General features: G+C 40.5%; 1 protein-coding gene and 1 pseudogene across 2 annotated transcripts in view; both read right to left on the reverse strand.

Moving 5' to 3' along the window:
* Positions 1-9,475, reverse strand: part of LOC149997985 (transgelin-2-like) — a 49,794-nt pseudogene extending 40,319 nt beyond the window's left edge. The window contains exon 1 of the transcript XR_016513955.1: positions 9,412-9,475. The product of XR_016513955.1 is annotated as a transgelin-2-like (transcript). The remainder of the gene's footprint in view (positions 1-9,411) is intronic.
* NLK (nemo like kinase) overlaps positions 1-11,044 on the reverse strand; it is a 125,601-nt gene extending 114,557 nt beyond the window's left edge. Inside the window, exon 1 of the mRNA XM_090290990.1 lies at positions 9,412-11,044. Coding sequence (XP_090147116.1) covers positions 9,412-9,872 — 461 coding nt within the window. The 5' untranslated portion in view covers positions 9,873-11,044. The remainder of the gene's footprint in view (positions 1-9,411) is intronic.
* Positions 11,045-14,182: the final 3,138 nt, after the last annotated feature.

Here is a 14,182-nt window from a genome sequence, read left to right on the forward strand (position 1 = left end):
CTTCAGGTGCGCCACAGGAGTTGCCGGTGTTGACTACAACGTCAAACCGCCTTAGGGACTCCGGCTCCGGATTTTCTGTCGGGGTTTACTCCCTTAGCCTTTCCTCTGAAGAGGTATGCCGCAAGGCAGCGGAGGTTTTTTGGAATCAGAGTTTTCCTTCTCTGATGTGCCCTGACTGGAAGATCGAACCAGCGACACTTAGCTCGCAGGCCGACGCTCAATCTACTGAGCCAAACCAGCCAGGGTTCGGCCACCTGAATAAAGCACCCATAAAGATCCAATCCCTGTCTCTGTTTATTGGGTCTGGTAGATGACAGGCAGCATGAACACCGGCTATTTTAGTTTACTTGACATTCTTTAGAATCAAACATATACATGTCAAAGGGAAAAAAAATCATACAGTCATTTTCTCAAGTGCCATCAATGATCTATTTGCTATATTCAATGGCCTTTTCTCCGTCTTCATTTTCTTTGACTTTTTTAATTTGCATCAAAGATCATTCCCATTTTCATAACTATTTATCTTCTGACCTGTGTAGGCTGTCAATCACTGTGAACACATTTTCCTATCTGCCTGTCCTATAGCTTTGCCTCCAATAGTTTCTTTCATTTACAGCTGAGTATGTTCCCTAAGGCTCAGACCTCAACTCCCTCGATTATTCTATTTATTTACATATTTAAAAAAAAAAAATCAGTTTGAACCAGTCTGCTATTCAAAAACTTACAACACTGGGTTGTCATTTCAATTTTTTTCACTCCCACACCAAGGAGTGTTTTTAAAATATGATATATATTTTATTGATTATGCTATTACAGTTCTCCCAATTTTCCCCCTTTACCCTCCCCCCCTTAGTTCATGTTGATGGGTCGTGCATATAAGTTCTTTGGCAACTACATTTCCTTTACTATTCTTAACATCCTCCTCCCCCCATCTATTTTATACCTACCAATTATGCTTCTTAATCCCTGCACGTTTTCCCCTTCCCTCTCCCAGCTGATAACCCTCCAAAAGATCTCCCTATCTATGATTCTGTCCCTGTTCTAGTTGTTTGCTTAATTTGGTTTTGTTTTTAGAATCAGTTGTTGATAGTTGTATTTGTTGTCATTTTAATGTTCAGAGTCCTGATCTTCTTCTTTTTCTTAAATAAGTCCCTTTACCATTTCATATAATAAGGGTTTGGTGATAATGAACTCCTTCAGCTTTAGCTTGTCTGGGAAGCACTTTATCCGCCCTTCCATTCTATATGATAGCTTTGCTGGATAGAGTAATCTTGGTTGTAGGTCCTTGCTTTTCATCAATTGGAATACTTCTTGCCTGCAAAGTTTCTTTTGAGAAATCAGTCTTATGGGAACTTCTTTGCAGGTAACTCTCTGCTTTTCTCTTGTTCATTTTAAGATTCCCTCTTTATCTTTAACCTTTGGCATTTTAATTATGTGTCTTGGAGTGGTCCTCTTTGGATCCAACTTGTTTGGGACTCTGTGCTTCCTTGACTTGTATATCTATTCCTTCACCAAATTAGGGAAGTTTTCTTCCATTATTTTTTTCGAGTAAGTTTTCAATTCCTCTTCTCCTTTTAGCATCCCTATGATTCAGATGTTGGCACTTTTAGAGATGTCCCTGAGTCTTCTTATTCTCTCTTCAGTTTTTTTAATTCTTATTTCTTCATTCTGTTCTGGTTGACTTTATTTCTTCCTTATGTTCCAAATCGCTGATTTGAACCCTGGCTTCCTTCCCTTCACCGCTGGTTCCTTGTGGATTTTTCTTTATTTCACTTAGTGTAGCCTTCATTTCTTCCCTTATGCTTTTGCTGTACTCAGTGAGTTCTCTGAGCATCCTTAATGCCAGTGTTTGGACCCTGCATCTGATAGGTTGGCTACCTCCATTTCGTTTAGTTCTTTTTCTGGGGGTTTGTTCTGGTCTTTCATTTGAGCCATATTTCTTTGTCTCAATTTGTCAGCCTCCCTGTGTTTGTCTCCGTGTATCAGGTAGAGCTGCTTTGACTTCCTGTCTTGGTACACCTGTTACGTTGTATGGGAGGGAGTCTTAGGTAAGTGCCAGGGCGGGATAACCTGCTTCACTGCTTTGTGGCTCTGAATGTGGGAGAGTGGTTGAAGAGGGGACAGAGCTGCTGCCTGGCTGCTGAAGGCTTGCTCTGCATTTGCCCCATTTCCAGTTACTTCACCCACTTCCCATATGTGACTGGTGCCCCTCTAGCTGTTGCCCTGATGGTGGTTCCCAGAGTGGGTGGGTTTGTATATGTTCTAGGACCATGTGGGCCCTTTAAATGGACTCACCTGAGAGATGGGCAGTTTCCTCTGCCACCCCAACCCTCACAGTCATAAGTTATGAGTCTTTATTTTCTTGGTACTGGAACCCTGGGCTGCATAGTCTGGCCTGGGGCTGGGATTGTTCGCTCTCTAGGTGACCAGGGGTGGTTTTTAACATTTTCTCCATTTTTATCTCCCATGAAATTTTAGTACCACTGATACACTGTAGTAGTGTATATATATATACAGGGATGAGAAAAAGTAAGTTTATCATTGTGAGTACACAAAACACAGAGTTTATTCTTGTATTATTAAGTGTTGTCATTATTATTTTTCCACATAAACAATTGTAAACCTATTTTTGCCTACACTGTGCTTTATTCATAAAAAGAGTAAGGCTTTATTTTTTTGCTCATCTATGAAGACCCAATGGTGTCTCAGCTCTTCAGCAGGATACTCCAACCTTTTCAGGATTTAGCTCTAGCTTGATCCTTATCTCCACCTTATCTCCTATCACTCCCGCACCGCATTGCACTCTATATTTCAGCAACTCCCAAGAATGCCCTCCCTCATTAGGTGACTCCTCATTCTTAAAACTCATTTGAGGTAGTATTACCTCTTCTAGGAAGCATCCATACCTTCCACAGAAATCCCTCCATGTTTCTATAATACAGGTAATATTTTTCTTGCTGCAATAATGGCAATGAATTATAATTATCCACTTGCATATCTCTTTCCCTCAATATATCATAATCTCCTTTAAACCCCTATCATCTAGCACAGTGCCTGAGAGGTATTCAACACATAAGTATTGTAAGAACAAATGAAAATAATATATCTGTAAGTTTTTATTTAATGGTTTCAAATTTAGTTTCAGTTCTCCATCAAGACATCCTGAGAGCTGGGATGTATTATTTTTCATACTGTTTGCTTAACTGTAAGCTCCTTCAGGGCAACATCATGGCCTAAACATCTCTGTATCACAGTACCAAGTACAACACAGATAATAGCGGATGCTTGATAGAGGTTTGTAAAATTCTTTATAGAACTAAATATCCTATAATAGTGCTGGTCCAAACCAGGTTGACAAAAAAAATACATTCACTAGTGAGTTCCAGCAATGTCAAAATCTTCTGTCTGATAGTAAATATGATTCGATTAGCCAAACTAAATCAGAACACAGGTGTAAAATTGGATTTAGGTAAAGAGCACCAATCATGATCAATAGCAGACAACCCTCTACTCCACTCTACTCACAACATTACAATTAACTTGAAGTTCAACTAGTTTCCTAGAAGTCATCTTTTCATAATGCCAGGATTTTATCTACTGTCTCTTGGCTAGGGTACCTTAAACTACAGACTAGGTCTATGATGACTTGTCACATGTTTATTGACAGTATTATAACTGTTGCCTCAGGCATTCTCTGTGTCACCCCCAAGCAACAATATCAAAATGACATGCTATATTATATTTCTTAGGAAATCATTGTTGATCTACATGAGATGACCTAATCAACAAATAATTCACTAAAGTATTATGGACACACAGGGAATTATAAGTAAAACCCAAATATAATCTTACAATGAAAGAGCTTCTACCCAATGGCTTCTTTCTGTTTGGCTGGATAACAAATGGAAGTTTCTTTGGCCTTGACAATTTCCATCAAAGAAATCAAATCAGCATATTGAGGAAACATACGGTATGTAAACAGTAGATTCCTGAACTGCTAGGACATCAACAAATCTAATAAAAACCACCAAGAATAGCCACTCAATTCTATAATATAGAATCAATGAAAACCCTAATGCTCCAAGTTATGAAGATAATAAAATATTTCAGTACTCTATTAGAAGATGGCCTTTTATATCAAGAAACAATATTTCTACAGTTGTCTGTGTTTTGTGGATAAAACCCCAGAACTCAGATTCAAACATATATTCAATTAATGCATTTTGCAAATATTCTTCCTTTAGCATAGCATAAGAAAGGGAATTCTATCTGCCCTCATTTCTTTTTCAGAACACACCAGTGGTACTAATTGATGGCTTAAAAAGTTGTGTGTAATTTTGAGGGACATTGTTGTTTTAGCTTATTTGAAAAGGCAATTCTTTCTGAAATGTCCTTTTTAAATAAAAAATATTTGTCTTTTTTCTTTTGAGATGATATTCAATAGTATAACATAAAATTTCTCCCCAAGAATGAAATGAGTTTCTTTTGTTGTGTTGTGGTTTTATTTTTTGTTTTTGAATAGTTTGGATAATCTTGTCAGGAGTCTAAGTACAAAATGACTTCCAATGTTATAGGTTATGGAGTTTCCATCACAAAGAAATCGGCTCAATATCATTAGATTGTGTTACTTCTGTTCTCTAACTTTGCTTTCTCTATTTTATGACCATGAACCTACAGTTTCTAAAAGTACATCATAAGTACAAAATGACTTCCAATGTTACAGGCTATGGAGTTTCTATCACCAAGAAACCAGCTCAGTATCATTAGATTATGTTACTTTTATTCCCTAACTCTCTTTGCTTTCTTTACTTTACTATAGACCATGAGCCTGTAGTTTCTAAAAGTATGTTCATTTGTAGTTAAAATTAACAACATAGATTTTCACATTTCTAGTTTCACACAAATACTTTGTTATGTCTAGAAGAGCAATAATTTCCTTTTATGGTGCAGGTTTTGCTTCTTCAAAGCTCTTTTCACAAAGCAGCCCCCCAACCCCCAAAGAATCCAGCTGTGGCTGTTAATCTTGGCCAATACAGAAACTTCAATACTACAGATTCTTAACCTGTAAAACACAATTAATAACAAAATACACTTTACTATACACCCTCATCCTTCTGATGCAACTAACTCCAGGATTTTCCCCCAAACGTATCCCAAAAGCATTCCCCATTTTTCCAAATTATAATTTGTTATTTGAGGAGTAAGAGGATCAGAAAGAAAAAAAGGATGCCTCTAATTTTCACAAAATGAGTGAGCTAGACAGTCGTTGCATAGCATAAGGACTTCCACTGAATAATTTTCCATTAAATCACACATATTTCCCTACCGCACTGGAATTTTATTTAGCAATTCACACTTTTTTACCCAAACACAAGTAAAATGAATTTCCAGTAAAGCTGGACTTTGACAATAAGAATGTCCTTCATTTGTTACATTCTAAGAAAAAAATTAATTTCCTTACTTCCTTCCCAGTATGTAAATCCATAATACTTTCTAAAACAGTAGAAATAATCTGACAGAACACCTACCAAGTCCATAAAAACATGTATATATATTTTTATGTGTTTGTTTTTTAAATGATTGGGAGAATAAGACAGAATATTTTCCCCTTAATCCCCTGGCATATAGCACGACTAAGTGAACATTCTCTGGTATTTAAACTCTTGCTTCCAAAAACAGTCTGCACGTTGATTTCACCTGGTAAATCTGACCTTTTATGAAACCACTTATGTGCGCACTAATAGAACAGTTTGACTTTTTTACCAATAATAACTACAATTTTTTTAAAAGGTAGTGTTTATTGAGTGCTTACTGTGTGCTAGACAGTGTATTCATTGGTTTAGAAGGATTACCTCATTTAATCCTTACACAAATCCTATGAGACAGATGCTATTATTATCCTCATTTTACAGATGAGGAATAGAGAGGTTAAATAACTTATCAATATCACACAGCTGATAAATAGGTATCACTATAGTGATGCTTAAGTTTTCAAAAGACTTAAATAATAGTAACCTGTGGGAAGTATAAAATTCAAAGTTCTCCAACTTGGAGTACAAAGGCACCAGACCAAACTAATTCCAGGACCTTTATCGTTCAATTAATCAGATAAGTAAAAAACCAACACACTAATTTTATAAAGCAGAAGCTTTCCCCACGTTCACTTTTTATCAAAATGGCACTATGTGCCATTATGTAATCCAATCTGTGATTGTTCAGGTTGCCAATATCAAAACTGCCTGGTTTAGCAGTCCTCAAACCTCTCTCATGTAATCAGCTTCCTCCAACTCTGGAAAGTATATATCTCATAAGACCCTGAAGCCTTATACCATAATACTCTGTCCCAGAGCTGTCACACCTTTAAGCACAACATACACTTTCCCCTAGTAACGATGAACTACATACAAAAAGGTATTTATAATATCTTCACCAAATGACTTAGGTTTCTGTTCGTGAGTTGTCGTGTTTTGGTTTTGCATTATGAGAATGACCACATGGAAGCCTTGACATCTGATAAAGGTCAAATTATATATAATGCTTTGATAACCCATGAACAATATTCTATCATTGGCAATGAATGTATCTCACGTTACCCCATGATCATATTACCAGGTAAACTGGAACCCCTACTTTGAGATAAAACACAGAAGGAGTTATTAATGAAACTTTAATTGAACTGTCAGAGCACCATCTTTACCAGCAAGCTAATAGGTAACTCACTACCTTTACACAACTGTCCACTACTGATACGTTATTCCACTAAATTCAATACAGAAATCAAGCCTGGTAAACTAAACTGTTCAGTGATAATTCTGAACGGTAAAATGCTACATCATTTCTATAAATCTCTCCTTGTCTACATGCAGCAACAATATCCCTCAAAATTGCATGCAGTGTTTTTAGCCACCAGTTGGTACCACTTGGTTCATGTCCAGAAAAAATATATGAAAGCAGATATAGTTTCCTTTCCTATGCCATGCCAGAAGAAAAATACTTGCAAAATGCATTAAATATATTTGAATCTAAGTGAATTTTATAATACTCAAGTAGATATATGGTGCTTTGAATCAAATGATGTATCACTGGGAGAATATATTTATGTTACATTGTAATCATTTTAGAAAATAGTTGTTTCTATTGGATGCTTTCTAAATTAAAAAGAAAAATTCTGATTCAGTTAAAAAGTAAACACCTCACCAATATCATTAGCTTGGGTTTCAGAATATGAGTGCAATTCACTCTGGTTTGCTGTTGAAAACTCTAGTTTTAACAATCTTAGGTCACATAGTGGTTAAATTCCAAATACAATATGCAATTCAGACAGCAAGTCAACAATATGGAAATATAAAAATAGAAAAGCATTTGCATACTAAAACACACACCTGGAACTCTTCCTTTTTTTCCATACTAAATTGTATTTCACCTGTAACAGCTGATAAAAAACATTCAATGCAACTAACCAAAAAAACTTGGCGAAAGAACAGAAGGGACCGGACCAGATCAAGTAACCAAGCAGCAAAAATGCCAATGCACTGTGCTAAGTGCTGGGGAAAAAAGAAGTATTCAAGTATACCACAGTTCTTACCCTCAAGGGGCTTACAAATGTAGTCAGTGAGACAGGCAAACACAAAACAACTGGTATACTGCAACAGAAGATGGTGCACAGAAGGAGGGTGGTAGAAGGGGTCAATCAATGAAAGAATCTAGAATGAATGAGAATCAAACACATTCGGATTTTCATGTATCAGTAATCCAGAATACCCACTATCAGAATGTTCACGATGGGAGATGTTTCAGCACTCCAGTTCCTCACCTCCCTTCCCTTTAAAAATAAAAACTTTTCCTTTAGTACCACCATTTGATAGAAATGTATGTAACACCTTTATAGCATAGGAAATGCAACATGTTTCCCTTTCAGTATCTCTAGTTCTTAGCATTATATGCAAAACTCTAAAATGAAAGAGTATCCACATTTAAGAAAATGCACACAAGTTCTCAGTAAATCAGTAACAAAATTAAATAAAGCAAGGAACAACCTTTTACTGTCCACCCTTACTCCCACCCCCCAGCCCCTATCAAGCTTCGCACTCAAGGGTCAGGCAAGGAATGGAAGGAAGTTCACAGTGCAATCACTGATAATAGGATAAGGAAGACAAGAGAGGAAGGCAGGAACAGGCAGGTCCTGAGCAGAGAGACCAAAGGGACAGGCACCATTACTGGTTATATACTCTTTTCCACCAGGAATCCCACAACCTTGGGGAAGGGAGCACAACAGCAGCGATCTCCTAGATTATAAAATCTGAGGTATATATAAAGATGGCCAGATACAATGCAAAAATGATACTCATCAATTATAGCCTGAAAAACAATAGCCAAAGGAGACACTTACCAGGCTAGTTCCAAAGAATTCACTTTCCTGTGGTGATGGGGGCTTTTCTAGACATTAACAAGAATCTATTTTTGAATGCACTCAAAACATCAATTCATCTATCCACACCGGGATACTGAATCCTTGGGGGGAAAACTCAGTTAACTCTAGTTTTGATAGAACAGAACCCAACAATGATAAATACACTTTACTATAAAATTGTAATCTTCCTTAGGGCAAATAGACAAAATGTTGCATTTAAGAAGCCTTTGGACTTTTAAAAATAGCACTAGCTAAAGTAAAGCAGTTTTGTATGTTTAAAAAGTATCCTTTTTACTACAGCAACTTAAGAGGCACTAAACGACACTAAAACATTACATTGAATGTGGGCCACTGTGTAGCTACAGTCTACTGACCTCATTTGTGGTATTCATGTGTGGTGCTATATTTAAGACATTCTTATCAAAAGGCTAAAGCTACATACTTCCCAACTGTAGCTTTATGGTTTAAAATAAACCACTCAAAAAATGACTTGACTGATTCAACAATGAACCCTATCATCTTTCTGGGGATCAAGTTCACAAATTAAGGACCGAAAAGACAGGACAGCAACGTAGTCATACAAAGTCTATTCCAATATTACAATTAAAAGGAACAGAGTTTCAGTCACTTGTGACATTTGCTGCAATTGGGCAAATGAGAGAGGGCCAAAGTCTTCATAGGAAAAGCGTTTCATACATCCATCTATTGATCCAACACCCAGTGGTTTGCTTAGGTTCTAAGCAAAAAGTGTGGTAGACAGCAAACTTACGGGTTCCTCATCAGAGGGTTCTCTGCCCAAACCTGCCGTGACTCAAAAGCCTAAGCCTAGATACATAGCCAACGCGTTAGGCCTCTTTACCACCTAAGTGAACGTGTCTTCATACAGTTGAGAGGAGAAGCTTGCTCCACTTTGGTCAACATGGAGAAAACCCTAGAAGACTGGCCCAGTCCCAACGATGAGAAGAAGCCGTGAGAAGTTGTGTTTTCCTTTTGATACTCACCAGACGACACCAAAGGCTCCATATCCAATAGGTCGATCCGGCTCAATATCCAGCTGCTGTTGCGGATGATGCGAGTGCTGATGATGGTGCGCCTTGACTGTAGCAGCTGCGGCAGCCTGTACCTGAGCTGGGGCTGCTGCAGCTGGTCCAGGAGCCTGACCGGGTGCCGGTGATGGGAAATATGGCTGTTGTTGCCCAGGGTTTAGCATGGCTGCGGCTGCGGCTGCGGCCGCAGCTGCCGCAGCCGCCGAAGACGTATGCTGCTGTACAGGGTGTACAGCAGCAGCCGACCCCGGATGAAGATGGTGCTGCGGGTGGTGGTGGTGGTGAAGGTGAGGAGGCGGGAGGTGTGGGAGGTGATGGTGGTGGTGGTGGTGGTGGTGACCTGCTGCTGCTGCAGATGTACCGCCATTGTAAGCCGCCATCATTTTTGCGTTGGCTCTTGCGCCACAAAGAGACATTCAAAAAAACGCCCTTTGATTGGACAGCAAACTAGGTCAAGCTGTCATTTGGCCATTTAAAAATGAAGAAAAACCACTGACTCCACCTCAAAAAACATGGAGCGTAACTGGCTTTACGTCTTCATCAGTCAATCCAAACAAGTTAGAGGATCTTGATGTTTAATTTTGGGGTGAGTGTGTGTGGAAGGGTGTGGGTTGCCAAAAAATAAAAGAAAACGCAAAAGAAAAAGGAAAAAGGGACCCCCTTCCCCCCAGGTTTCCTGCCACAAGTGGGTACTAAAACTCCATCCTTAATTTGGAGGCGGTTCCAACTTCGAATGTGGGAATAAAGGCCAAACCTTCCGACCCCCTGAACTCCACACACGAAAAGGATCAGGTAACACACCGCCCTTGGAATCTTTTAAGAGGGTTGACTCATCTACCCCTTCCATTCCCACATCCTTTTCTAAACACCTACCACCTTCTCAAAAATACAATTAAAAAAAAAAAATCCAACCACCCCAAAATAAAAAGATGGGAGGAATAATCAGGGAAACCAGATTCCCACCCCCTTTGAACTCTCAGGCCTCCCTACATCTCCCCCTACTCCTAGTCAGGTTGACCTGATGGGGGGTGGGGGGTGTAACTAAACTTTCCCGAACAGAGAAGAACCACGGAAAGAGGCAGGAGGGATAGAGTGAGCCGAGGAGGCGACAGGGCAGGACAGAGAGGAGAAAGAGAACCGGGGCAAAGTGAAGGTAAGGAGGTGCAGGGAGGAATGAAAGAGATGAGGGCAGCACTCGGACGCCCAGACAGAGGGAACCGCCCCGGGGTGAGGTTAGGGTCCCGGGGCCAAAGAATAGCAGCCCCGGGAGGCGGGCGGGTGCAGTCGGAAGAGGGCAGACTCCTACCCCAGCCGCCGGCTGCTTCTGCTGGAAGGGTTGGGGGGGAGAGCGGGTGGGTCCCCCCAGCACGACGGCCCCCTCAGGGCTCAAGGCTGCTCCGTCTCCCCCCCTCCCCCCCACCCGGCTTCTGTCCCTGCGGCCGCTTTCTCCTCAGTCGCTGCGGCCGTTTTCTCCTCAGCCGCCGCCTCCTCTCTCAGCCGCCGGTGCAGCCGCGGCCAGACTCACCTCCCCTAGCAAAGCCGGATAGAGCGGAGCCAGCGGCGGACACGCGCAACCAGCCGCCGAGGCCCCGCCCCCGTCTCACACTGACCGGCTTCCCTAGCCAATCCACGCCCACCTGTCCGCATCCGCCTCCAATCCTGGGACCCAAGCTTCAGACAGGCGCACTCCTTGGCCAGTGGCAACAAGGTGTGGGTCTCCTGGGGAAATCCCGCCCCCGACTCGGGATGGGCAGATAAAAAGACCAATCAAAAGGCAGAGGTTGGCCTGACAGACAAGACTAAAAGCAAATTAAAAAACAAAGATCTCCGTGACATTTTTCTTTCGCCGCTCTCCTCTTTTCTTTTTCTTCTTTTATTTTTTTGGCAGGAGCAGGAAGCTGCGTGCTAATCCCGCCTGCAAAACTGGAAGAGAGGGTGGAATGTAAGAACCAATCATAAGCCGGGGACCAAGAGCAGAGCGGCCAGTTCTTGGCTTGAAGATGAAGTGGGCTGGGACTGGGGTCAGATAGACTCGTGATTTAACAAATAGAAAAAAAGATTGATCTCGGTTCCACCCTTCAGATCTGCTATAGGTCACGATTGTAGAGAATTCGCTGTCTTATCAGAGATGACCTCTTTAGGGGGCGGGATCAGCGAAAGAGGTGTGGTCTAAAGGAAAGGGGGCGGGACAAAGACGAAGAAGGCGGAGTCCAAGTCTTCACTGGCCCATTGATAGGAACCTTCTTCTATTCCCTTTAAAAGCATAAGGTGTGAAGAAATAGGGGGAGCAAAAAGAATGTGGAGCTTCAGAAAGTCAAAGTCCAAGATAATATATAGTTCATAGCTTATGGCTGGTCCTTCATGGCTAATCCTGGTCTTGGCAAGAAGAGGAGTTATCTCCAGTATTCACAACTCAACTCTCAATGGACATTAAGGCTATCGATAGAAATATAAATTAAAACAACAAAAATAATAAACTTAACCACAAAGATCATAATTCTCTTTCATATTTCTCAAGTCAATAAGTTCTAGTCATTGAAATCTTACTAAAATGTCATTTTTCACTTTCACATAATCTCACTTATCTGAATTTATTTTTCCTTTTAAAATATGAAATAATAAGCTTACAGACCTTATTTTACTCAAAGTGTGCACTCAGAACCCTGAAGATCATCTTGGATTCTCTTTGTGCCTACCCACTCCTCCCCTTTCAAGTTTTAAAGACTTTTAAACACATCTAACCTCCTCCCCTTTCCCAGTCACTACAGTATTACCCAAATTTTCACCACGAGCATAGCTCTTCTCTAATCCATCCTTCACTGAGAGGATAGCAATCTTAAAAATACAAGTCTGACCATGCTCCTGCCCTTGATTAAAATCAGTAAGTCTAAATGGCCGAGCATTATATGGTTCCCGCCTTCCTCAAGGACCTTATCTCTCACCTTCACCTTCTTAACTTCAGACATTCTAAACTTCTTTCAGTCCCTCCAAGCCTCATGCATATCTTCAGTTCAAAGCACTTCCCACCCACCCTCTACTTCTCTAACTTATCATTCAGGTCTTCATGTCAATTTCATTTCTTTTTTCCTGGAAAGCTTTTCCCAACCCTGTTGTAGAGTTATGTCTCTGTTATAAACTCCATACATTGCCTTCCTCATAGCACTGAAAACTCTATATTTTAATTGTTCATTGAGTTTGACCAGGGCAGAAAGGTTGTCTGCCCCACTCAATGTTGTATGCCTGGTTCCTAGGGCAATGTCTAAAAGATGAAGACACAGTAAATAGTTGCATGAGTAATTGAGTGCAGGAGAAGTGCATGCTGATCTAAGCTCTGTTGTTTACTAGCTCTGTGACTTAGATAATTCAACTAACTTGAGTCTCAGTTGCCTTAACTGAAAATGAAGATAATAATATATGCCTCATGAAGTTGAGGTGAAGATTAAATGAGGTGACATATTTAAAAGTTCTTGGCAAACAGAAGTTTAATATATGTTCATTCTCTTTCTCTAGCCCAGTCCTCACATAATATTTGAGATACCTTTCCAATTTCCCAGTGCACATCAGTCACCTTCAAAGTGTCGTTTCCTGGACGCTTCTTAGAAATGGAGTCTCAGAGTCTCTCCCAGACCTACTGAAGCAGAATCTCTGGTCTAACAAACCCTTCAGGTGATTCTTCTTACACATGCTAAAGTTTGAGAAGCACTGGCCTAGAGGAAAGAGAATGAATCTTCTTAAACTTCTACTTTTCAGCCCCTAGTATAGTGCCTAGCACCCAGAAAGTGCTCAATACATGTGAAATAAAGAAATCATCCAATCCACCAGAAAATAATTGCATATTAAGAGCTATTTATTCCCGATACAAACATTTATTGAGCATGAACTGTATGAAGGTACAGTGCTAGTTTCAATAATGGAGGAGGGAATACATGAATTAAAATCTCTGCACTGGCCCAGTGGCTCGGTAGGTTAAATGTTGTCCTGTGCACCAAAAGTTTGTGGGTTGATTCCCAGTCAGGGCACATACCTAGGTGACAGGTTAGAGCCCTGGTTGGGGCATGTACAGGAAGCAATCAGTTGATGTTTCTCACATCGATATTTTTCTCTCCCTCCCTCCCCCCACTTCCTCTCTCTCTCAAATCTATAAAAACATATCCTTGGGTAAGGATTAAAAATAATAATAATAATTCAGTTTCCTCAGTCACACTAGCCATATTTCAAGTGCTCATTAGCCTCATGTGGCTAGTGGCTACCATATTAGACAGTATAGATCTAGATAATGGGCTTGAATCCCTGCTCTCCTCCTTTTTAGCTCTATTATCTTGGGTAAGTTCCTTAACCTGTCTTAGTCTGAATCTCCTTGTACATAAAATAAAGAGGATCCCTGACTTTTCCAGTTTTTCTGATGATTCAAATAGGCAGTGATAGAAAGCACATAGCCCAGGGTCTGCCTGGCTCCTCATCAGTGGCAGTAAGTGGGGTGGTTATTTTTAGTATTACAGTCCAGACAGAGTGTCCTACGTGTCAGATGAGAAAAACACTTCGGGCATTGTTCAGTTCATGTCCCCAGCATTCCATCCACATGGATCTGGCCTGACAGCAACCCAAATTCCTCTTAAACACATTGCCAGATAGCACAACATCCGGCCCTTTCCATTCTGTTCCATTTTCAGGAGCTGAGCATGATGAACGAGAAGTCAGAAGTGAGTCAGCAGGATAGCACTTAGAG

The sequence above is a fragment of the Furipterus horrens genome, unplaced genomic scaffold (genome assembly GCF_987537825.1).
Source record: "Furipterus horrens unplaced genomic scaffold, mFurHor1.1.pri manual_scaffold_11, whole genome shotgun sequence".
NCBI classification, from domain to species: domain Eukaryota; kingdom Metazoa; phylum Chordata; class Mammalia; order Chiroptera; family Furipteridae; genus Furipterus; species Furipterus horrens.